Source organism: Podarcis gaigeae, assembly GCF_964106915.1.
Source record: "Podarcis gaigeae genome assembly, chromosome: 3".
NCBI lineage: Eukaryota > Metazoa > Chordata > Lepidosauria > Squamata > Lacertidae > Podarcis > Podarcis gaigeae.
Genome location: NC_139680.1, coordinates 88,224,307 through 88,250,032, shown reverse-complemented (window position 1 = coordinate 88,250,032; position 25,726 = coordinate 88,224,307). Strand labels below are relative to the sequence as shown.

At 43.1% G+C, this 25,726-nt stretch overlaps 1 protein-coding gene across 5 annotated transcripts in view; it reads right to left on the bottom strand.

Moving 5' to 3' along the window:
* PLB1 (phospholipase B1) overlaps positions 1-25,726 on the bottom strand; it is a 111,951-nt gene that overhangs the window by 80,468 nt on the left and 5,757 nt on the right. For 3 of the 5 annotated variants that reach the window (XM_083732156.1, XM_083732157.1, XM_083732159.1), the window contains 14 exons: positions 22,789-23,005; positions 20,582-20,640; positions 19,559-19,613; positions 18,585-18,643; positions 14,720-14,757; positions 14,252-14,295; positions 13,912-13,993; positions 13,158-13,209; positions 12,039-12,113; positions 10,824-10,886; positions 9,480-9,562; positions 7,971-8,049; positions 6,709-6,813; positions 5,000-5,086 (listed from right to left, as the gene is read on the bottom strand). In XM_083732156.1, coding sequence (XP_083588282.1) covers positions 5,000-5,086; positions 6,709-6,813; positions 7,971-8,049; positions 9,480-9,562; positions 10,824-10,886; positions 12,039-12,113; positions 13,158-13,209; positions 13,912-13,993; positions 14,252-14,295; positions 14,720-14,757; positions 18,585-18,643; positions 19,559-19,613; positions 20,582-20,640; positions 22,789-22,831 — 924 coding nt within the window. In that variant the 5' untranslated portion in view covers positions 22,832-23,005. Of the gene's footprint in view, positions 1-4,999; positions 5,087-6,708; positions 6,814-7,970; positions 8,050-9,479; positions 9,563-10,823; positions 10,887-12,038; positions 12,114-13,157; positions 13,210-13,911; positions 13,994-14,251; positions 14,296-14,719; positions 14,758-18,584; positions 18,644-19,558; positions 19,614-20,581; positions 20,641-22,788; positions 23,006-25,726 lie in introns of those variants that run through there. The other 2 variants (XM_083732158.1, XM_083732160.1) reach the window with 2 other exon arrangements.

Genomic DNA, 25,726 nt, shown 5'->3' with positions numbered 1-25,726 from the left:
AATTGATGACTCATCCCAGGAACCCAAGCAGAGATCTCTCACAACAGGAAGATGAAACCTGAAAACTCAGAATATTAGAGCTGGAGCCATCAGCAGCAGAAGCGCAGCTCAGCAATCCTGAACAAGCAATATGCTTGTATATGAACTCTCTTTCTGGGACCAGAGAGAGGAAAGTTTACTGAACTGTATTAAAGACTAAAAAGAAGACTGGAACCACACTGTTTGCTGTTTAAGAGCAATGAGTTGATTTGTATTTTGTAACATTTAATTTTAACAACTTTAAGACTGTTCTGCAGCAAAGCTTTGAGACTCATTCTTATGGTGGAGAACAAATTCATTTATACTCTGCAGAAGGTCTAAATCAAGGATTCAGTTTTTCAGAAACTCTACCGAGGAATGGCTTACAATATGAACTTAATGAAGTGTTCCCGTCTAGAGAGGAAGGCCCCACAAAACAATTAAGCCCAGAGTCTAAAATAAGCCAACTACACTGTCCCAGCCACCTGCACAGCCCTTGAATATAAGCAAGCTTTCTCCCAATTACTGTTTCAGACAGTAATTCATACAGAATAGCATCACTATGCATATACGGTAATTCATCTTCCCAAATCACTATAACTTTCCTGTTTCTCTTATTTTCTTCTGGAGTTATATTCCCAAGATTTATAGAACAGGGATTTTTGGAAACATTTTACTTTTAACATGAAAGAAGGTTGCCTATAAGGGAAACTCTTTCGCTAAATAAAAATGAAAGATACATTTTAAGAAATAATCAGACTGTCTGCATTAAACATCCGGTGGTGATGACTGCAGTATGCAAATAAGCTGCTGAATACATTTCTGTACAACCATGTGCCAGGGTTTGAATAAGTCAAAGGCGGAGATCTGCTCTCTGCTGACTGTGTGATGGCCAGGGTTGACTGGATTTGTAGTGCAACAACATTTGGAGGGTCACAGATTTCCCACCCCTGACTTAGCAGAATGACACCCAAGTCCAAGCTGCTCCAGGATCTGGCAGCTTCCCCAGGAGTAGTGCTGTTATCAGTGTACGGCTCATTGCCAGTCCAATAAGACAAGAGAGACCAAGACTTCAAAGATGGGAATCAGCAGTGCAGATAATTTGCAAAGCATTGATCAAATGGACCTTTTAAAACACAGGTAAAACACCAATTGTGCTAATGTGAAAAGCATTCATTGCCGTAAGTCACCATATTTAAAGTTCTTGACCTTTATGTTACACTAGTTCTCATTCTGATGGGCTGAGGTAGTTTTGCATTAGCTTGTGGGTTTTGTTGTGCTGTTCTGATGGGAGCAATAGAGTCTCCTTGTCAGAGATGGCGATCAGATAAACTCGCCCTGTGCTTTTTAAATACTGACAGTATCTTGCATGTCATCTGACCTTGCACAGATTCAACAGAGATCAGTGATAAAGAAATTACCCAGGGGAAATAACTTAATCCAACCTTTGTTAACTTCTCCTGGAAGCACGAGAGCCAAGATATTGGCAGCGAAGTGGCTCTTTGTTTCTTTAAAAGTGTGGGCACTAAAACTCTGTAGAAGACCCAAACTCCTCTGAAACAAGCAACCATGCTTGAGAAAATCTCTTTGGCTTGTCATTACATCCCAGGCTCATGGCTTGTCTTGCTCCAGACAAACCACACACAAGCAAGCAAGCAAGCAAGTTCTTGGCTTACCACTCATTGTTTGTTTGGCGGAGACAAACCATGAGTCTGGCTTGGGCATAATGCTAAGCCAAACCACGGCTTAGGTCCCAGCAGTACAACAACAGCAGGAGTAGGGGAGGAATGAATCGACTATGATTTCCCCTTCGTGCAACCAGCTTGCTTGCTTGTTCACACAAAGCCATAATATTGTTTAGTGTTACATGCAAATATGAAAGGTGGCCTTCAGCCCTGGTAAAGAAAACCTTATGTTTTCATTCTAGGGTGCTACTAATATTAGTGTAATTTTCAAAAAAGCATACAAAGAGATTTGCTCATAGGGCATCAAAATAATAAAATTAGGGTAGCTTATAAGGGAGGGTTGGTTACAAAGTGATACCTTTCCATGTATCCTCTTAAGTCAGTCAACAGCATCATCCTGCCAAATAGTGGATTTTGGAGGTCTTTGGAAGGAGAGGGCTGCATTCACCCTCCTTGGAAGACGGCTAGATTGCCAAGTGGTAACATGAACCCTGGTGAGAAGTGACCATTTGGTAAATGGTCTTCTGTACACATGCACCCAGTTGCAAGGCTCTTTAAGAAAAAGACAGGGGGAAGGGGCAGTGGCATAGCTAGCCTCTTCGGTGCCTCGTGCAGAGGTGATTCCTGCAGCTGCGGGTGGGGCGATCCACCTGTGGGGGCGGGGCGAGCCTCTCCGACGCTTGGAGCCTCTCTGCCCCTCAGCTGTAGGGTGGCTGAGGGAGAGGCAGTAGGCAGACGTTTCAGGCAGCACAGAACCTGCAGGCACCTAAGCCACCACGTCACTCCTAAAAAGTTTCATGAGTGCAATTTTTTTCATTAAAAAAAACCTCATTTTGTCACACACACACACCCCTCAGTGATGACACCCGGGGCAGACCACACACCACACACCCTCCTTCCTCCACCATTGGAAAGGGGGCACCCACAGCATTTTGGGGGGGAAAGGGTTAATCCAAGTTTCTCTGCTCAGCTGAACAGTGGCTGATATTTCAAGGCTAAAACACGAGAGAAAGTCAGCCACTTGTTTGCCATGTCTATCAATCTGCATAACTAACTTTAAATTAGAATTCAGGCATGATCAGCTCACAATCCCCCTTCCTGATTAAAGAAATCAAATGCAAACCAAATAACCCAGGAGGAGAACCCACTCCTGTATCTTATCCGGGCATCCGACCTGCAATAAAAGGAGGGCTGAGACAAGAACTTTGACGTTATCCTTGCAGGTGTTTATAAATGAGAGGAAGATCAAGATAACTGCAAGCAGTTCTTTTCATCTAAGCTTGCAACCTTGATTCCAGTCTTTATCTCTTGGCCAACCGGGCAAAATGCCCATGGCATCAGAGTGAACTGTATGCAAATAGGAGTTGGTGATCATCCTGGGGCTTTAGCTGTAGCTGCCGCTAATGGCTGTATCACATGGTTTTACTTCCTCTTTCCAGGATAGATGCCCATGTACATCCAATGCTTTCAGTTGTTTCATAACAGGGCAAACAGCACTTTCCACTGCACCAGGGGTCCTTCCAATTTAGCAAGGCTCCAACACACCAACACACACACCCTCCAATTCATTTTTTTTCGTCTGTTATTCTGTGCAGGACGTGGTCTTGAACAATGGGAACAGGAAGAAGGTGAGAATGTTCCCGCAGTACTTTGGATGTTATAGTCTACAAGTGGGACCGTAGCAACACCACCACCACCACCAACAACAGCAACAACAATATTTATATGCTGTCCCAGCCACACTGAGCAGCTCCCAACAAAGTATTAAAAACACAATAAAACACCAAACATTAAAAACTTCCCTATACAGGTGTCTTCAGATGTCTTCTAAATGTCAGATAGTTGTTTATTCCTTTGACATCTGATGGGAGGGTGTTCCACAGGGCAGTCGCCACCCCCAAGAAGGCCCTCTGCCTGGTTCCTTGTAACCTCACTTCTCACAGTGAGGGAACCACCAGAAGGCCCTCAGTGTCGTATCTCAGTGTCCGGGCTGAACGATGGGGGTGGCACAGATGTTTCTTCAGGTATACAGGACCGAGGCCGTTTGGGGCTTTAAAGGACAGCACCAACACTTTGAACCGTGCTCAGAAACGTACTGGGAGCCAATGAAGATCCTTTAGGACCTGTACAGAGTGCTTCTGCTATCCTCCAGGACACTCCATAGCTAGCAGGATGAGTAGTCAGGGATGATTGGAGTTGTAGTCCAAAAACAGTTGGAGATCCAAGTTTCGGAAACTTTACTCTATTCCATTCTTTCCTCCCAACCAGTTTTTCATTCCGCCCCCTCCCCCAACAGTCAGTCAGTATCTTATTGCCATTGAACATACTCATTCTTCATTGGATTTTTTTTTGGGGGGGGGAATAGGGTATCCTCTCCTTTGGTGACCTGTGCAGGACCTGAGTGTGAGAGCACTCTCCTCTCCTGAAGTCTCCAGCAACTGGTATTCAGAAGCTTTGATGCCCCCCCCCAACCATGGAAGAAGAGCATAAGCTATGGCACCCTTGCCTGAACATCAGAAATGGGCAGAAATAAATGAATGGCTGTTAATGGTGTTAATGGTGATGTTGCAGATTGAACATCAGACTTGGGGCTGGGAGAACCTGGGCTCAAATTCCTGCTTTGTCATGAATCTCTCTGAGTTACCTTTGCCTAATCGCTATCTCAGAGGATCATCACCATGAAGATAAGAAATGGGATACACACCCATGTGATCTACCTTGTGCCTCTTCTCAGGAAAAGCAAGATGCAGCCATGAGAGAAAGACAAATAGTCAGTCTGGTCACAGAGCAGACAAAGTTCTTTACAGCCTTCTGAGGAGTCCATATCTTGGATAGCATGCCTGACCTAGAGTTTTACAGGAGGACCGTGAGGCGGGGGGGATAAGCCAAACAGCAACAAAATACCTTAAGAAGGGAAGGGCCAAAAGCAGTCCAGTAAAGATTGAGCCTATTCAGTGTCCACAGAATGCTAACTGTCAGCTGAGGTGGGAAATTAGTGTGCGTGTTGGTGGGGATGTAGAGGAATGGAATATCCTGGGAAAGGAGGGTGCTAAACTCAAAACTTGCAACTGGAAAGGAAAGCGTTATTTGGCATTGGCTATTTCAGCTTTGCTCTTCTCAGTGACAGAAGCAGTTGCCAGCTAATTTCATCCTCTCATTGTTGCCCTGATTCCTTCACGGTACTGTTAAAGCAATAATACCCTCTCCAATGGTAGACCCCCCCCATGGGCCAGTGTGGTCATGCAGCCATGCTCTGCAACCTATTGAGCAATCCCAATGTCTCTGGTGCCTCTTACCATATTGTTCCATAGTCCAACTCCGAGAACAGCAAATTTGTTTTTCACGGAAGTCTTTTTCGCGGAATAGTCATTATCTTGCCTGCCCTGGAAGAGAAAAAAAATTCTGGTGAGAATATTACAGAACAGTTTTGAATTCACTGCCCGTTCCCTCTAGCTGTGGGCCCATGTGCAGTGAACCTGGGGTTACTGGGGTCGGGAAGCAGACAAAAATGACATGACGAATCTTGGAATCAAATTGGGGCCATAACTTTATTGATTACAGATGTAAGTAGGTTTTGGCTTATGCATTGGGTATGTATCCTGAATCAACCAACCCAACTGCTAGTCGATCCTGGGTTAAGGATCCCACCATGACACACAACAAATGGAGTGATCCCTCCAGGACACCATTTGGGAAGTTCTATGGGGCATTCAGACAGAATCCTTCCCCCTGGACCCCTTTACCAGGGTACCCTGATACTTGATCCTGAAAAGGGGGTAGGGCCTGTTCCCACCTCCATCCCCCTTGTTTAGACTAAGGATCCAACCCAATGCATTATTTCACCAGCAAGTTGTGACAATTGTTATGAGGTGGACAAAAACCTCAGATTGGCCCAACTGGTCTGCAGGCAAATTCCTCCCTGGTCCCAAATCTGATGACCAATTAGTTCCATAGCACACGTGCTGCCCACTTGCCATCAGGCAGGGCCAAATATATGGGAAGGGTAGGTGGGACGTCTGAAGACTGACTGCCCTGCTGCCTCTGAGTGTAGTTGATTTAAAGGGACTGGCCACAGATCTGACTGAAGTCAGGTGTGCCCAGGTCCAATCACCACCTTTACCTTTTAGGTTGGTCACAACTGAATTTCAAATTTCCTGCTCCATCCCAACCGCATCGTGACCAACTGAGGCTGATGAAGCGGTCAGCTGTTCGCACAGGAGGGTTTTGCCCACCCACCCTGGCCTTCCCGGACCTCTGCAAATGCCACTGAGAAAGGCAATCGGTCTATGTTGTTGGACTCCATCTCACATCAGCCTTTGTCATCATGGCCAATAGTCACATGTCATGATTATTCACTTGCGACCCAGCAAATATTTGACAACATGGCGCCTGGGAGTTAGCAGTCTTGTTTTCAATACTTTATAAGCTCTCACAAAAAGAAGGGCTGTAGTTTACAGAAAGGCTGTACAATACAAAATAACTTCTTGTATTCAAAGAATGTCAAGGTAACAAAAGAGGGAAATAGATTCAGGTAGGTAGCCATGTTGGTCTGACGCAGTAGAAATATAAATAAAAATTAAAAAATTGTCCAGTAGCACCTTAGAGACCAACTAAGTTTGTTCTTGGTATGAGCTTTCATGTGCATGCCCCCTTCTTCAGATACCATGCATGCACACTTCTTCAGGTATCTGAAGAAGTGTGTATACACACGAAAACTCATACCAAGAACAAACTTAGTTGGTCTCTAAGGTGCTACTGGACAATTTTTATATATATATATTTCAAAAGGGGGAAATAGTTTGCTGTTTTTCATGTTCTCTTTTTCATATGAAGAAAATAAAAATCATCTAGATTGCATGGATTGTCTTCCCTAACACATGGAAAACTGATTTCCCTTGCAGGCCAAAAAACATATCGCCTGATTACTCTCTTCAAGGTACAGTTATTTTTCTAGGACCACCAGGTATTACCCAGAATGAACACCTCAACCATAGCTCACACTCACTTTTGCAAGAGGCATATTTGCTTCTTGCAGAGAAGTCTGGAGAACCACGGCGAAATCATCCTTCTGGCCATACTTCCTTGATGCCAGCAGATTTTCCAAAGAATTCTGCATATAAGGATAAACAAACAGTTAACAGGATGAACTCTGTCCCCAAACCACAGAGAACATAGCAAAATGCACAGATTTGCCCATGGCTTAAATGAGTTTCAGAGCCATCTCTACTGCTAATAAGCCAGAATAATCAAATTATACAGTCAAAACACAAAAGTAATTCCATGAAAAAGCATCTTATGCAACCATTAGGAAACAACCCAGTGGCTGCGAGGTGAATTGCATAAGGCCGTTTTCTTAGAAAGAGCAGAAACCTAGTAATTAGATCGCGTGGTTGTCCTTCCATACCCTGCATAAAGCTCAGGAACAGGAACATCCCAGCTAGCTAACAGTACAGGATATGGGCAGCTTTTGCCACCTGCTAAATATTCCGACATGCTTTTGCAATAGAGACAACATAATTAACCAGCTTGGCAAACAGAGCTTTCATTAGCTACAGCTGGGATAGCACAGATCCTCAATTCTCCCCTCTGCAGTTGTTGTAACACTATTTGAAAAATTTGGGATTTCAGCTGTCATGTATCACTAGGATATGCAGGGCATTTTTAAAAGCTTGCTCCATCGCTGGCCGCTCCAGTGCTGGGAAAGAACCTTTTCTGCCGGTCAGCATAGGCAATGTTGAACTAGACGGACGAACAGTTACACTCTATATGAGGCAGCTTCCTAAATATATTCCCCCTCCCCCCTCCCCCCTCCCCCCGGTTGCTGACACAAAATTCTTATGAAATAATGAAGGCAGCGTACCTTATGCAAATGCATTATGCAAACTAGGCAGCTTTACTCAGTTTGCATAACTGATAGATTTATGTTGAAAACAAAGAGGAAGGGTTGTATATTATTTGTGTTTGGAGGCCCATAATACGCAAGAGCTGTAGACACACTGGCATCTGCACTGAGATTCCTGAGCTGGAGAGAGTTGATCCTGGGCCAACTCCATTGCTTGAAGAGGGGAAACCAAATTTATTCATCAATTCCCTGCCACCATAACTTCCTTGGAGGAAGAATGCAATACAAACATGAAAGGGATGCATACGTGATCCTAAAAAGATTAAAGGGATCCGAGATTCTAAAACTATTTAGATGTCATGTCAAATTAATTTTGGGACAGATATACACAGATGAATGTGAGTTCTCCCTTCAACAGTGCTCACCTGATAGGACCATCTCCACACAGCCACCTCCAGACTGGAACAATCATTGGGACAAAGGCATGGCTTGAGGAGAATATCCCTGGAAGTTGGCAAAAGCCAAGCCAAGCCAAAAGATAAATAAATGAAATAAAAATTGCTGTAGCTTTTCATAAACATGCAGTCTTTTGAAACATAGAGAGGAGAGATTTGTGCTGTGATTCATATGCATTTTAGAAACGTATATGTTTCATAGGGCTTCTCCAGACTGGTGTCTTACTGCAAGGGTATTCAGCAACATGTTGTTGACACAATAACAGTGCATGTGTGGTGGGTTTATGCTGCTAGTATTTATGCTGCTAGAATTTGCTGTGTGATACTTCCTCAATGCTATCACATGATTAATGTCCAGGGGGGCCATAGGGCAACAAAAATGGGGAGAAGGGGGATAAACCATAACACTATTTACTTTTTATTGCACAGCAGAAAAGGCCTTTCTGCTGTTGGAATTAAAATAAGAAGAATATAAGATCAGAGTGAATATAGGACAAAATCAAATTGAAGCATTTATGGGATAAAAAGTTACACGATATCAGCAATGATACACATTGATTGGAAATGAAGCATCCCCTCAAAACTTTTGCAGGCACAAACTCTATTGAATGTGGAACTGTGTATAACTTCCTTGCTAGCATCCTGAGCACAATGAATCATGGCATATGCCCATACGCTCAACAGACAGTACCATACTTCTAAAAGATAAAGAAGCACTTGCATTGTGCTGGAAAGAACATGGCCAGCATCTCCCTAACTGCAACTCTGTCATAGCTGCTGAGGTCCTCTCAAAAATTCTCTTGGGGATGCCTCTAGCTCTGTGGTTCTTGTATTGACTGAGCAGGTGGACAAACTACATGACCTATAAGCCCTCATTGCAATTCCATGGAGTCTCACTCCCTCCTTCTCTAGCTTAGAATTCGACATACAAAAAACAGTTTTCAGTCACCCATATCAAAACATTTCCAAATCAGACATAATGTGGCGTGTTTTCCCCTAACTATGGCGAAAAGTTCTCAGAGGTCTGCAGAAATAACTTCAGCACTGCAGAAATAACTTCAGCACTCCAAAAGGAAGACAGACCATCACAGGTATATCCAAATAAATAACTAGAATCTGTTATTTGATGATGTAAAATGTGGGTAGTGGAAGAAAGCTGATTCACCAAATGACTTTAAAGTTTGGCAAAATGGCCTGAGTAGGGTTAAAGGGGAAGGTTTCCCACAGTTGGTCCTGATTTCCAACATAGAGAAAGCAGCCTGCTTTGGAAGTTGTGATTAATTGAGGTGACGGATATTTGGCACACCAAGGTGAACCCTTTCAGAAGCGCAATCAGGATGACTATTGATTTGGTATGCGGTACAGCAATCTTTTTATATCCCTGTCACAAAACGCCTCTGGAGAAAAATGAACACTCCTCAGCAAGGAACACAATGAGAGCTCTTGGCTCATCAACAGCTGCAATAAAATGGGATTTACCTGACATAATTCTGATCATTGTGTGGAAGAGGTGAGACTGTGAGCAGAGGAGAATCCACCAGGTTTACAAAAGCTTTGGGCATCTATAGTGATAAAAAAAAATTGATTAGGAAAAGCTAGCAGTTGTAGGCTGTTCACATTCACCATAATATTTTCTCTTAAATGGCTGCACCACTTGTATTCATCAGGGTCCATCCATACCTCAGTGTAGAGTGTGACTCCCTTGTGCCTCTCTTAATGCCCCTTTGTCCATGCAGTGTTCTCCCTCAACTACTGCTGCCCCACACTTTCTCCCCTCTAAATCTGGAGACTACCTATTATTTGGAAATGCAAATAGGAATCTTCAGATTTGGAGAGCAGAAAGTACAGGACACCAGTAGCTGTATCATGCATCATGGTTGAGGGGGGATTGCACAACACACAAAGGGTTCACAGTCCACATAAAGCCAAGATATGGATGGGCCCTCAATTGATTTCTCTCCTGGACAAGGGACAAATAGATGAACATTGGCAGTTTCTGCTCCCATTTCCACTGGTATTCTCCAACATCACCAGTCTGCTGTTTTATTTGCTTATTGATTTGAATTTGATTTGGACACACACACACACACACACACACACACACACACACACACACAAAGTGGTACCTGGGTTTTTGAACATAATCTGTTCCAGAAGACTGTTCAAGTTCTGAAACGTTCAAAAACTGAAAACTCAACAGCCAACAGCTAGGCCTCGGGATCTTGCACTCAACAGAAGCTGCGTGCCATGTTCGACTTCTGAGGCGTGTTTGAAAACCAAAGCATTTACTTCCAGGTTTACAGCATTCGTAAACCAAAATGTTCGTCAACAGAGACGTTCGAAAACCGAGGTACCACTCTCTCTCTCTCACTCTCTCTCTCTCTCTCTCTCTCTCTCTCTCTCTCTCTGTGTGTGTGTGTGTGTGTGTGTGTGTGTATCATGGGAGTTGTTTTATACTGCAATGCAAACTAAAATAGGAGATGGATATTATAAAGAGCAATATATAAATGCCTTACATAAACAAACTAATACATTGAGCTGATATTTCTGCAGTTTAGGGAGTTGGACTAGATGACCCATCTAGTCCAACTCTGCAGTTCTATAATTCTATTATCTGAATCAAGTATTGGAAGGGGTTTTATGTGGTCCTTGTTATTTTAAACCATGTGCAGCCATACTCACTCATTCTACATGCCTATTTTGTAGTTTGTTTTCCTCTTCTAAATTTCATCTGTTATAATGGTTTTCTCTGTTTTATAGACATTATACAATGAAATAAAATCTCTACCAAAAAAAAGGAGGGGGAGAGGAAATAGCCCTTACTTCTTCATATAAAAAATCCAAGACTTCTTCAAGTTGTTTTATGCTGTCAAGGTGGGAAGTTGTCTGTTGGAAGTGAAAGGATTTATGTTAGAGAGTGGATGAGGAGGTGATGGTTCATTTTTTGCCAGACAAAAGGTTGACAAAATAGCTGTCCCCCAGCATTCACCAATATGTGAATGAATCAAGGTTGGGAACTACAGACTAAACAATTAGTGCAAGAGGTAGAATCACAATTTTCAAAAATGAAAGGCCTCTGACCTTACATAGAATTGAAATATGTCCATCAACTCTGCAATGAAAATCTAATGTTTTTACGTATCATAAAGAGGTCCCTAGAATGGCACCAAACGGAAGAACCCAGGGGCAATATATTGATCTATATTCTTCCAGCACTTTGAAAGGAAGCAATCAAGAGGTGAGCAGACAATCCAATTTGAACTAGGCTTTTCCCAAGACTGATTAATCACTGGATGAATAGCCCTGAGCTAATAGTTTGAGGATTGCATTCTTATGAATTTTAGAGAATGAGAGAGGGGAGCGGGGAGCAACTATTGCCTTTCAAATATTCATACACAGTTATCACCTCTGCAGACTTCAAACAAAGTAATTTGCAGAGAGTTGATTAAAGCCCTGAGGAGGGAATGTTGCAGAGCCTCCCGTATAACACAGGCTGTTTGGTGCAATATGCACACAAAGGTAAAAGACCCGAAATGAAAATTGTACTTTGTTCTTTGGAAGGAGTTGTATGGACTAAGGATAAGTGTGTAGCATTGTCAGGGAGGAAAAAGCAAACCAGAAATTAAAATAACACACACCTTCAATTGATTTGAACAATGTCCAAATGGGGGTATTCGTGAAGTTGATTAACAGTATGCAGAAAAGCAGAAATGTTCAAGTCTCAAGAGCAGAGCAAATAAATAAATAAATCCCCCTGAATGCTTGAATGGCTCAGTGGGGCAGGCAAAGGAGAGAATACAGAGGTATCAGAAACAAGGTAAGAAATAGGGAAAGAGGACTAGATTTAAAAAGAAAGAGTCTTGTACATTCTAGGCAAAGCTGGAAGAAAAGTAAATATATTGTAGCACCTTAAAGACTCACATTTTAATGATATGATCTGCTGTGGAGCTGTTATCCATGATAACATCAACATTTTAAACCATATTATTGAACCTAATTCCTTGGTCCATTTGGCAAGTCAAGACATGGGGCTCTTACCTGAGAGATGGACGCTTGGAAAGGACATGGATAGAAAATTGTGATGAGCTTCCAGTCATGTTGGTAATCTGTCTGCTGCAGGGTAAGAGCACAAGGAAAAACAACGGTCACACTGCAGATTAATAAGGGAATAGGAATCAAGGTGTGTATGACTGGAGGATTCCAGCAAAACTAGGACTAGTACAATAGGAAGCTTATTTACTTTGGCTCTGACACAAATAATGTGGCAGCCATGTCTCTTTTTAGGACTCACCTTATTCTTTTTATTCTAAGTTGTTTTAAACTATTTTTAATATTGGGTTTTAACGTAGGGTGAAGGACAGGTAAATGCTAGTACTACTACTACTAATAGATTTGAACATATATTATGGAAGTCCAAATGCAGCTGGCAATAGACTCTGCCCACTGAGCCACCATTTTGCATCTAGCCTGACCCCCGCTAGCCACTGTTTTACATTTAATGCCACTTACTGGATCTCAGGTTTCTAGTTAAAAAAAACCCGAAGTCGACCCCGCAGGTATGAAACCTGCCCACCCCTGTTTCCCAGATTTGGTGTGTGCTATTTTTCCAACTAAGAACACACAGTGATATCTGCCCTGCAAACTACCTTTCTTCAGGTGGTATCATCTTCACTTTGGAGGTGGGAAGGTAGATGTGAGAAATTACTGGTGTCTGAATGCTTCAGGGAGGTTTTTATAAAGTATTAGCCCTTGCGGGGGAGCAGCACCATTTTGACTTTGCTACAAAAAACACACACCCTGCGTCAGCAACAGCGAAATCAATTCGAGAGGCAATTGCAAACATAAATAAATCTTTGTGGGCCACAACTGCTCACTGGTCTATAGCGTTAGTTAGGGCTGTCTTAAGCATATTTGGCACCAGAGTGCAAAGATCTGCCTGCTAAAGATCTGCCCTGGTTGCCCATTCACTGGCTCGGTCACCCCTGAACTTGCAGCGCAGAGCCGCCTGCAGCAGAAGAGCCCGCCGCAGCACTCCGACCGACGGGCGGGCTCCTCCTGGACTCAACTCTCAGGCCCTGGACTCCTTGCCTTGCGCCCCTAAGAGCTCTGCACCCCTAGCGCCTATGGGTAAGACGGCCCTGGCATTGGTATACATACCTGGCTCCCTTTCATGTTCTTCACAATTTCTTTAGCTTGATCTAAGAGATCTCTGCACCGCAAATGGAAAGGGGAAATCGTCAAACAAGCCTTTATTCTTTATAGGCACAAAGATGAAATGCTAACAGCATAAAAAATCTATAACGCCTTCCTAATCGTTTTTGATGAGGTCATGTGGCTTGATCCTGCAAGTACTTAGGGGCAGTAATGCTTTTAAAAGTAAAATCTCAGGCCGAACTGGATGTTACACTTCAGCCAAAGTGTACAGTAGCATTTGTTAATTATAGGCACCAGGGGAGGGTTTTTTATCTTATTTTATTGGAACACAGCACAGTAAAACCTCCCCATCTGTGACTGGGATGACAATCTGCCCCACATCCCCACCTGAGAGGCTACGAGGAAAGCCAATGTCTCCATCATACATTTTAAATTTGAACAGAATGGGGTTCTGCTTTTCTTTAGGTAGAATGTGGGTACCTATGGCAGAAGTTTGTTTAGTGCAGAAAGCTAGAGGACTGTTTTCTATGTAGTTCCTATGCAGAATATGGTCCTGGCATGTACTGAGCAGAAGGCAGGAGACCAGGCATTTGGTCTATAAAATAATTAGGTCACTGGAATGATCTAGTAAAGGTGGAGTGTTTTTTTGTACGTTCCTTGGTTGTGTGAAACTAGAAAGTTTTCATTTGCTGTGTCTTTTATCACCCAAATAAGCCTTCCAGTTCAATCTGAAGTAGCAAATAAAAATAGAACTTACAGGGTCCCATGTCTTGGCACTGCGCTGCTGTTTCGAAGGGAGGAATAATACTGCACGGAAGGATTACACCTGCTAATAAGAGCTGCAAGACATACACCCAGTTCAGTAAATTTGTGGGCTTTGGATTTGCTTGTAGGAACATGAGATGACAATGGGCAACCATCAACCTGTTTCTTTGTTTGGGGTTAGTAGAAAGCAGGGAATAGGGGCCTTTGGTTGCCAAGAAATAATACATATTTTTATTGATAAAGTGTTGGGCAATAGATTAAATTAAAGAGATATCTCATCTGTAAAGTCAAACAATCAACAGAACAGGGAAAGTTTAAATGATAAGTCATACCTGTTAGTATTTTCATGCTTGCCGTGATAAGATCCCTCTCTGTGCTATAAACAGAAATAATTCATGTTTTCATATTGGAAAGAGTCATGGCGTGAAACGCAAGGTGTTTTCATTTGAATTTGCTTTTTTCCTCTTCTCTCCCCCCATCCCTTTCGCCTTGTGTGCCATGCCTTCTGGACTGTAAAAGTGACTCTCTTGTTATTGTTGTTGTTATTGTTGGTTTTCTTTTAACTCTTGGATCTGACCCACCAGTGTCTCTGGATCATGACTTCATTGTAAAGTAGAAGGAATTCCTCTTTGGACTAACGGCAAAACACTTTTCTCTTGGCTACTAAAACCACATCTTTAGGGTTTCCCTCTGCACTGACTCCAGCCTGTCACCGTCATGCTTTTTTCACAGCTAGCAATGGTGAAACACACCTGTAGTTAGTAATAAACATGTTTTATGGACATGATGAAAAGTTGTACCTTTGGAGGTCTGGCTGATCCAGCTTGGTGTCCCGCATCTGTAAATAAATATACAATGATAAATGCATCAGAACTTTGCATCTTTTCCTGTAACCCTTTCTTACTTTGTCTATAGCTGTGGGAATGGGGGGGGGGGGACCTGTGAGATTGCCTGTAAAACCAAAAGCCTTTTTTAAAAAGGGTAGGAAGCTTTGCTGAGCTGAGTAATTTTAAGATCTAGTACAGGAATAAGTCAAATGTGATTTTAATAAGGCTGCCTGCCCTGTCTGTAGTTCTGTGAAGTTTTGCTATGGCCTATTGTTCAGTGTGCGTGTGAGGGTGAAGTTTCAGTATTACAAAACAGACAAATGTGAGCATGTGTATAATTCAGTCCTCCATATTGGATTGTGCTCCAACAAATGGAGCTTTGGGCATTGTTTTGCTAAGCTGGTGCAGTGGCTTGGCGTGTTAATTGAACAAAGATGTTTGCAGGCTACCTTCTGCAAGGGAAGACACTGGGAAGCTAACAAATGGACAAAGATCCTGGAGTTTAGTGAATTGAAGGGATTGGGTGTTCAGGGACAAGAGATCAAATGAATGGTGGAGAGTAGGCAATGGAATACAGTGGTACCTCTGGTTAAGAACTTAATTCATTCCGGAGGTCTGTTCTTAACCTGAAGCCATTCTTAACCTGAGGTACCACTTTAGCTAATGGGGCCTCCCACTGCCGCCACACGATTTCTGTTCTCATCCTAAGGCAAAGTTCTTAACCCGAAGTACTACTTCCGGGTTAGCAGAGTCTGTAACCTGAAGCATTTGTAACCTGAAGCGTTTGTAACCCAAGGTACCACTGTAAGAGGAATCTGAGGAAGGTGGGGAAGCAGACTGGGGAAAACAGGGCATTGATGCTGGAAAGGGATTCTGTAAAAACTCACCAGTGCTTAGGTTCAATTTGTCTAAGCTTCTTTGAAAGTTGGCATGTTCATACAATATATTGATATGCACTTAGACATTCAATGCCAAATCCAGTGTGTGGAATTACATCACCTGCACCTGACCTTCCTACTGCCTCACAACTCTCCTTAGCAACCCTGGCATTGGGAAGCGAGGTGAGTGATGCCACCCTGCTGCCCATGCCACCCTGCCAACCACTATTGATTAACTGGCTGATATCTCTCCTTAATAAAGTAGGTGACGCTTGGATGGTCTTTGCTATCAAGTGTCAACATGAATTATCGTGCCCTTTTAAGAATCAGTGACAGATGGCAAGTGCAAGAAGTCTGCTATAGCCATCGATCTCAGAAAACAAACCAGAGAATATGCAGGGAGCCTTCCTGAGACAATTTAGCTGACTAGCAGGCAGGGACAACTGGTCGCCCTGCTAATCCAACCCTGAACTATTTACTGCAGCTGAATGTTACAGGAGATTGTAACTCAGCATGAGATTCTTAATCTCAGGGTCAAAAGATTCCTGCATTGAAGGGGTTTGGACTCAATGACCCTTGTGGTCCCTTCCACTCTACGATTCTGTGAAGTCCTGAGAATAACTGATTTGGGGTTTACGTGTGGATTTTGTGTTTTGCTCTGCCAGTTTTCCTGGTTCTGTAACAGGTCATCAAATACTGAGCGGAAGGGCCATAGCTCAGTGGCAGAATATCTGATGTGCATGCAAAGCCTGCTGTCAGAAGCAGAATATGCCTCTCAAAACCAGTCGCAGGGAAACATCATTGGAGAGAGGACTCTTGCACTCATGCCCCAGAGGAATTTGCTTTTGCCACAGTGCGAAGAGGATTCTGGATTAAGGTGGCCTCTGGGCTAGAAGATGACTCAGATTTTTGCCACAGTATTCTTTCTGGACAGAGGCAAGGAGGCTGAAGTGAAACCATCAGAAAGGAGAACACAGCAGTAGCCAGAATGAGGGGCAGAGGGAAAGAGCCTATGAAAGAAACAGGACACGAAATTAATTTTGCAGATTCCAAATTGCTCTTTAACACGGAACATCACCACAAGAGAATAATCATGGAAGCCATCGAGATAGAGAAACACCCTCACAACATGAACAAGCGTGACGACACATCCCGCTTGCCAGACATCTGGAAATTAGCCCTCCCCACAAAAACTGACACCAGATCCAGAGGCACACAGAACGCCAACACCAATCAACCACACCAGACCCAAACCCAGACCCTCTCCACAGATGAATTACTGACACCATCCAGTAGCCAATCCATGGTGGCACCTCCGGATGCTGCACCCCCCTGCAATCCCTACACAGATCTGGCTGACACAAGCCACAAAACCACAGCTCGCCCCTATACACGAAGCCAAGCCAAAGCACAACTAAGTGCAATACAGCCATCTTCTCAGGAAAACTCTTCACAAAGTTCAAGAGGTCAAGACACAAAGACTTTAGCAACTAATCCACACCTAATGACCCACCTAAGTGGTACTCAGGATATCACTCAAGAAATCACTCAAGGTATCTCTCAAGTAATTAAGGAACAAAAGAAGAAAAGGCACACTAGCCTGGGAACTTCCTCTCTGCCCAGAACATTGGAGGCTAGACACCACACCCCCTCTACAGTATTTATAGGAACTCAAACATTGAGATCCCGCTCTGTTCCAGTAACAAGAAGCCGAAAGCACCAGCCTGAAGATGACGAGTGAGACCTCGTCGAAACGTCGCCTAGACACCCCAACTTTTACACGGGAAGACACCCGAGGACACCAAAACCTGCATATATATATATATATATATATATATGCAATGTAAAGGGGGAGGCTGCTACAAACTTGGTGATGGTATTCCTGTCTTCGACTGGGACAAGTTCCCCCCACCCACGCAAGTTGGTGTCTCCCAGGAAAGGGGTAGCTGGCACCAGGACTGGGATGCCCAGTTAGGGGTAGGGTAGGCTGTCCAGGATTCAAGGCCACTCTGCACACTCACCCTCTTTATCTTTGCACGGTTTGAGAGGAAGGAGCCATGGGGCTTGGAGCTTCATGGCTTTTAGCATTCTTTTGTTGGAAGCTGCCCAGAGTGGCTGGGGAAGCACAGCCAGATGGGCGGGGTATAAATAATAAATTGTTGTTGTTGTTGTTGTTGTTGTTATTTAAACTTCTGCCCACTGCCACGTCTGAGTCCAACCAGCCGATCCACTTATAACCAACTGGTTGGTGCAGATCAGCTGGGTGGCCCATCTGAGTACAGCCAGATGAACAGTGGTAAAGGGAGATGCTGTGCAACTTAGTGACGGACTGACTATGGAACAAAGGAGACAATAAATACAAGGCTTCATGCCCATTCAACAGGTTCCATCACCATAATCGACCTGTTCACACATTGCATGGAACACATGTGCAGCCTGCTTCTCTACACATGTACACGTCTTTGTGGGGAAAGAATGTACGCCTATTTATTTGCATACTCAACTGCTGCATGCAGAGGCACACAGACTGTGTTCTTGTTGAATATGGCACATGAACGTGCAGCTCCCCTTTTTTTGCACAGGTGTGAATGCCACTTTTGGCAATGGAAAAAATGAGCATATTAGAAGGGCTTGGGAAGAAAGTCAGGGCGTTCAGATGTATTTGGTTTGAGAAGCTGATGGAAAAGATAGGCAGAGATACAGAAATGCTTGCTGCAGATCAAGCAGCTATTGAAGGCACAGTTACAGGAGCCAGCTCAGAAGTTGGCAACCCTAGTGCTGGGGACAGGAGGTGGAACAAACCTCCCATGGAACACGGGGGGGGGGCACTTTTAAATTTTATTTTCTATACTAAACTATAACCTCACACCACAGTCAACATCATTCAAATTAAATACAGTTTTGCTGAAGAGCATGTTACCTTTGATCCCTTTTCCAATAGCGCTCATCGTTATACTCACATTTCCAAAACCTCCAATAGCAGCAACTGCTTTAATGTCTGATGGACTCAAAGTATGAACTGTAGAGATAAAATGTGGACTGCAGGTTAGAAAAATAACAGTTTTCCAAATGTCTATTTGCATTAAACAAATTGGAAGCAATGTGTAAGAAGCCACAATTCATATTTAGCATTTGTATCGGGTTTTTTTGAAAAGGTTTTTCACAAAACTGTAAGAGCTTGGTAGATCTTTAGCACTGCACTTATTCTTTAAGTCTAAGTGTGTGTGTGCACATGCTTGCTTGCTGACCTTATGACTAGCACTGAAGACTACTTAAATGAATGAAGTGGTAACCATTTTTAGCTGCTTTTATGCTGTTTGTAAATTGCCTTGAGACACATCATGTAAGAGGTTATCCATAAATCCATTAATTAATACACAAGTACACACATATATTAATCCCACACTCAAAGTATCCATTTCTTTGACATCCAGAAAAGTGAACCAAGAACTCTGAAATATATTACTAAATTCTCCCCCCCACACACACACCAAATTGTTGAGAAATAAGGTTCCATTATGTCTTATTTTCATATGGTCTGACTGTTGTACATTATATACAGTGCAGTTCCTGCACATGTCTACTCAGAAATAAGCCCTATTAAGTTAAATGGAACATATTCTCAGGTACACATGTGAAGGACTGTAGCATAACAGTTTAAAAAGTTTGTCCAAGCTTCCATACACACCATACATTTAAAGCACATCCCCCCCCCCAAAAAAAACACCCTAGTAACTGTATTCCTAATAGACCTCCACAGCACCCTTAACAAACTACAGTTCCTAGGATTTTATAATGGGGGGGGGCTGTTTAAATGCATGCTGTGTATACAGTCTAAGACTTGGGAGGGGAAAGTAAGCATAACTCCCAAATTTCGTATTCAACTCAGTGAATGTCTTCTTCTGCTCAAAATATGTATTTCAAAGACAGATACCTGAAGATGAAGATGAGTGAGGGGAACTTAGCGTCTTGCAGGAGAAATGCAAAGGCTGAAAGAAGAAATAAGCATTTTAGAAACAAAATTTACTGCCTAGGTAAGGCAGTAAAAGGAACCAAGACATGGTTATAGAGGAGCTTTCTGAGAGCTCTCTTTCCCTGAAATAAAAAAAGAAGACCACATCATTATGAAATACAATATCATTTTTGGAAAGTAAGAGGCAGCAATATGGCCGCCCACACTCTGTAAGTCAAATATTTGCTGTGACTTTCCACACACATTTTAAAAAGGTACTCTCTCTTTCCAGTCTGAATTTGGAAGTTCTGTCTCCCATAAGACCCACGTCTTTTCCAGCTATGCTTTAGAAAAGCTGTGTGGTTTCTCTGAGGTTCCATTCAGTGGTGAGGAAAGAAAATAAGAAGCCTTGAAAACTCTCCAGCCACTAGACTGTGGGGTGGACCTTCCTGGTCATTGGGAGACATGTAGAGTCAAGGAATGATGTCTCGTGGTGGAATGGGATCCTCAGCTGTTCTGAGGACCCTCTCCTTCCCTGGAACATCTTTCTCTGAGTCAAGATGGATCCTTCTCCCTCCAGTCAAGGCCTTGCACTATAGCTATATCTGCATCCAATGAAAAGAAGAGACAGCACACAACCCTAAGACCCTGGTGTGGGTGGGTCTCGTAGAACATGTCGTAGAACTTCACGTTCTTAGAACATAAAGTTCTATGATAGGAGATGATCCTGTAACATTTCCTCATTCCCTTTCAGCAGCTGAGGCTTGGTATTGTAGCTCTGAAGAGGTCTCGATAGAGGGGCTGTCATCTATGCATGCAAACCTAAGACTGCATGCATAACCTAAGACAGAATTGCAGGCAAGAGCCTCCATGCATTCACCTGTAGTTATTGCTGGGCTGGGGCCTCAAGTGGAAAACTAAGTTTTAAGAAAGCCTAAGTTCGTAAAGTCTGAGAAACATCAATGACTCCTTTCTTCCTGCCATCATGCAGAAACAGGTACTTGCCTCAGTTTCCATTTCTTCCTTCGTATCATTCTTGGGTGTCAGAACATGAGCTGCAGTACCTATAAGACGAAGAAATATAGGTTTTGTTTTATTTCCTTGCTCTACACCCCCCTGCAATCTATGGCTGTTGATGCATATGGCTGCTTTATTTTTGTGAATTTATGCATTCATTTGCTAATGTCAGAGGCATTTTTAACACTAGTAAATCACAGGATGCAAACAGAGAGGGTAAACATGTGCATATAGCTAAATAACAGCCTGCGTATTTTTCACTGTATTTCAAGTAGAGATGAATACGACCCTAAGATTTCAATCATTTCCTTGGAGTAAGCTCCATTGAACTTAATGAGGCTAACGTATGACTGGACATGCATAGGATTCCACTGTAAACTATTATCTGAAGAAGGAAAAAGGACAGTTGTGCTATAAAAATTGGACCTAGAAAGACTAATTTGTCTAACCCAGAGATAGGGAACCAGCTGCCCAGTCATCATCTTTGGCTTGGACTGATGGGAACTGGTGGAGTCCAGCAAAATCTGCAGAACCGTAAGTTCCTCATTCCTAGTCTAAAGAAAAACGTTATAATTCTGTCAGGTAACTCTGATTTTGAACTTTTAATAGCAAAATTGCTTAGATGATTTGGTCTACATGGTGCTATTTATTTGAGTATATCCACACTTCAAATCCAGTGGTAATTCAAACTCCTGATGGGGAAAGCAGCTATCAGCAATCTGCCCCCATGGTCACAGGCAGCATGTCCCTGCTCTTCCGCCTTACAACACACAGACATCCATCTTGGATATAGAGAATTTGGTTTTTTTTTTTGGGGGGGGGAGTGGTAAGATTTAGGTTAAGGAATGACAAAGGAGGAAAGGGTAAAATACCTTATTCCCAAAGCATCGCTTCCTCAGGCTTCAAAGTAGCTACAGCATACATCAAATTAGTTCCAAAAAAGAAGGGAAGTGGGAGATCCTAATCATAGATCTCTTTCCCTGCACCTCCAATATGGCCCTTGGTCTGATATGGCCCTTGTCCACAGATCCTAAATTGCCATTTATCTTCTTAGTCCCAGAGGCTTTGCTTTTTGTTCTGTCTTTTTCAATTGATTATTGGAGGTCCCAATACAAGTGGTTCCTCCAGACAACCTGCTTATTGAGCATTCATCCTGATTTGTTTACACGGAGGTTATATGTCCCCCTGTCAATCAGTCACTTGTTGTGCAGATAGTTCCCCACCACTTTCCTAACTGCAAACCCACCAAAATTTAAAAACAATTGTGTTCTACCAGAGCACTGTCATCTACCTTATTTGCACAAACATAGCCCCTCGCCCCAGACATCCTTTTTATTGTGCATGATGATTTGTGCTCATGATGGCATGGGGGGGGGGTGATACTCAGTCCTACTTTCAGTATTGTCTGAACCTGCAAAGGTTTCAGAGCAGACATACAGCTTCATTTCCAATCAATGCATGTCTCTTAACTTCCTGCTGAAATCCTGTAACTTTTCACACTGCAAACATTCCAAACTTTGTTTGCTTTTTTGTTCCACCTTCGTTGCACTATAGCACCACAATGTCCTTCCAGACAGCAGAAATGTGTAACACTGAAGAAGCATTGCAGAATTAGTGTAGTCGTAGTACTTATGCACCCTTCATCCAAGGTCCCAGTGTGTGTTGCAACAATTAAGCCACCATGTTAAAAATGGTTTAAAACAATTTGCAATCACATAAATAAGCTGGGTCCTAAAAATATGCATATCAAGTGTCAGATTCAGGGTAAAGAGATGTGTTGCGTGAACAAAGCAAAATGATGAGTGGTCAGTCTAGTATCAATTCACTGCTAATGCACTATTATCACATCAAATCCTCCTTGTGATCAGCTCCTGCTCATAAACCTTTGTCCCCACTGTAGAAGGATGTGTGGATCCAGAATTGACCTCCACAGTCATTTACAGACACACCACTAAGACTGTGTTCATGCAAAACAATCTTATCCAGTCACAAGTGATTGCCGAGAGAGAGAGAGAGAGAGAGAGAGAGAGAGAGAGAGAGAGAGATTATAGAATGCACCTGCCCACTGAAAACCCTACCTCAGTCTGGAGGACCCCCTAAACGTGATATGCGATTGAATCCCTCCTGCAAAATAGCAAGTCTGGAGGTGACCAAGGCATCATATCTAGAACATTTGCAGGTGATAAGGGCCTTACCTAAGACAAAAACCAACAGGAGGGAGAATGCCAGCTTCTTCATGCTTCGTTCCTTCCTTTATGAATGAACACTCCTGGAAAGGTGTGAGTTTTGATTTACAGCGACCTATGCGTGGTCATGAAACGGTCTCGTCTTCTGACTGCTTTTTATACCTTGGTGAGCAGATAACTCAGCTGTCATAAATTTTATTGCCCTTTTTGCCATTGAGAAAGAAGGCTATGGGAGCAAAATGATAAAATATTAACATTTCAATGCCACTGCTTAATGTACTTTACACATTGTTACATCCTAGGAGGAGGAGGAGGAGGAGAGGAGGAGGAGGAGGAGGAGGAGGAGGAGAAGAAGAAGAAGAAGAAGAAGAAGAAGAAGAAGAAGAAGAAGAAGAAGAAAAGAGAGAGAGAGAGAGAGAGAGAGAGAGAGAGAGAGAGAGAGAGAGTGTGTAATTTGCCCTTCAAATGCAGGCAGGAACTGCTTTGCAAATTCCCTTTTTCTGTGTGTCAGTATCCCATAATATGCCCATCCAATAAATCCACACATGCTGCATTCATTACACTCCTCTGCTCACCTGTATTTGAAAACTTCTTCATAATGGTACCAAGCTGTTTGATGCCAAGCTGCATTTGCATATCTCATTAGATGTTAAAAGAAAGATAAACCCTATACAGGATTTGTAAATCCCCAGGCACAGATATAAAAGTGAACTCTTGAAAAGTCTGCCTTGCTTATCTTAATGAGGTAAAGGAAGTGAGCTCTTGCCAGGAAGTCTCCTTTGCATGGCAGTCCTGCAGGGTTTAACAGCACTTAAGCAGAAGGGAAGGCCTGTTTTATCAGCAGCAACAGCGCTATGCTTGCCAAAGGAGACCAGTAATAGTTCTGCCATGCGAATTATTTATTTACTCGATTTTATTCATCGTTTTTATTTATCCCACCTTTCCACCAAGAAGCTCAGGATATTGCTAATGGCTTGCTTTCCCACTCCCCAGTGCGTCTTTCACAACAACCCTTCAAGGTAGGTGAGGCTGAGAGACAATAACTGGCCCTGATCACCCAGTGAGCTTCATGGCCTTCTCAGTAGTGGCTCCCGCCCTGTGGAACACCCTCACATCAGATGTCAAGGAAATAAACAACTATCTGACTTTTAGAAGACATCTGAAGGAAACCCTGTATTGGGAAATTTTTAATGTCTAATGTTTTACCATTGTTTAATGTGTTGTAAGTCACCCAGAGTGGCTGGGAAACCCTACCAGATGGGTGGGGAATAATTTATTTTTTTTTCATTATTATTATTATTATTATTATTATTATTATTATTATTATTATTATGGCTGAGCAGGGAGTGGAACCCAAATCTCCCAAGTCCTAGTCCGACACTCTAATGAAGGTAAAAGGTAAAGGACTCCTGGACGGTTAAGTCCAGTCAAAGGCGACTACGGGGATGTGGCGCTCATCTCGCTTTCAGGCCAAGGGAGCTGGTGTTTGTCCACAGACAGCTTTCTGGGTCATGTGGCCAGCATGACTAAACTGCTTCTGGCGCAACGGGGCAACGGGACAGAAACCAGAGTGCACAGAAACGCCATTTACCTTCCCGTCGCAGCAGTGCCTATTTATCTACTGGGACTGGTGTGCATTTGAACTGCTGGGTTGGCAGGAGCTGGGACAGAGCAACAGGAGCTCACGCCGTCACAGGGATTCGAACTGCCAACCCAAGAGGCTCTGTGGTTTAGACTACAGTTCCACCCGCATCCCTATTCTAATTAATACCGCCTACTGGCTCAGATGCAGCAATGCCTGCCTTGTCTTAATATAACCCAGAATCATACAGTGGTAGGGTGAACACTTATATGTATTCCATATACCAAAAGTATGACATTAAGAATAAATGTTAACAATAAAAATGTGCTAGCAAGCCAATTGCAAAAAAAGGTTACAGGAATGCTTCACAACTGCAAAATTATTTCTACGTTGATCAGGTTGTTTCAAGAGTTCTTAATCACAAGCATAACCTAAGTAGGCGCCACTGCTAAGTTAACCACTAGGTTAAGGTTTTAAAACATTAACTCAATGCAGAGAAGCCAGAGGACTTTGTGGCACAGCTGCATTGCCATAAAAATTCCTCTTAATATTATCTGAGATCATCTACAAAGAAGGGACTAGCTCAGGGCATTTGACACCTGCGAAAAAGTGTGGGCCCCCACCCCCATCCCATTCAATGAGCAGAAGCCAAAACAACAGACAGTCGAATCTTACTTCAGCACTGACAACCAAACAACATCCCTGCACAGGGCAGGACACACAAATCTTTCCATCCTCCACTACCTCACCAGAGCTTGCTCAGTGCCTGCTTGCTGCACACTCAAACAAATGCTCCATGCAGCAGCAGCAGCAGCAGCAGCAGCAGCAGCAGCAGCAGCAGCAGCAGCACCAGAGTGCATCATAAGAGCAAAGCATTGCAGATGCACTAGGGATGGGTGACTTTATCAGCTTCACTTTCCCTCAGTTTTTCATTTTCCCAGTCTTAAGTTCTGCATACTTCTACATCCATTTGCAATTTTTAAAAGAAAAGTCCAGACACTGAAGAGAGGGCCCCCCCACTCATTTTTCCTCTGGCACAGAGCCATGTGCTTTGTTACCTTGATAGCCCGTGCTTAGGGGGCCATTACCAAGAAGCTGGCCCGGCTATTCTAGCAATTGAATCCTCCATTCGGTTTTAGCCCTTGCTGGATTCAGGAATTAGAAGGGACTCAGGCATACAGCCTAACCCCATCCCCAACTCACAATGCTACATATTTTTGCAAAGCAATTTGCTCTAGAATATACATTTTTGCATGTCATTTTCACTAATATATATTCATTTCTAGGCATACTTTACCCCAGTCAATGCATTATCTGGCTGGAAAACAGCACTGAAAAATTCAGAGAACTGCGAATTTTGAAGAA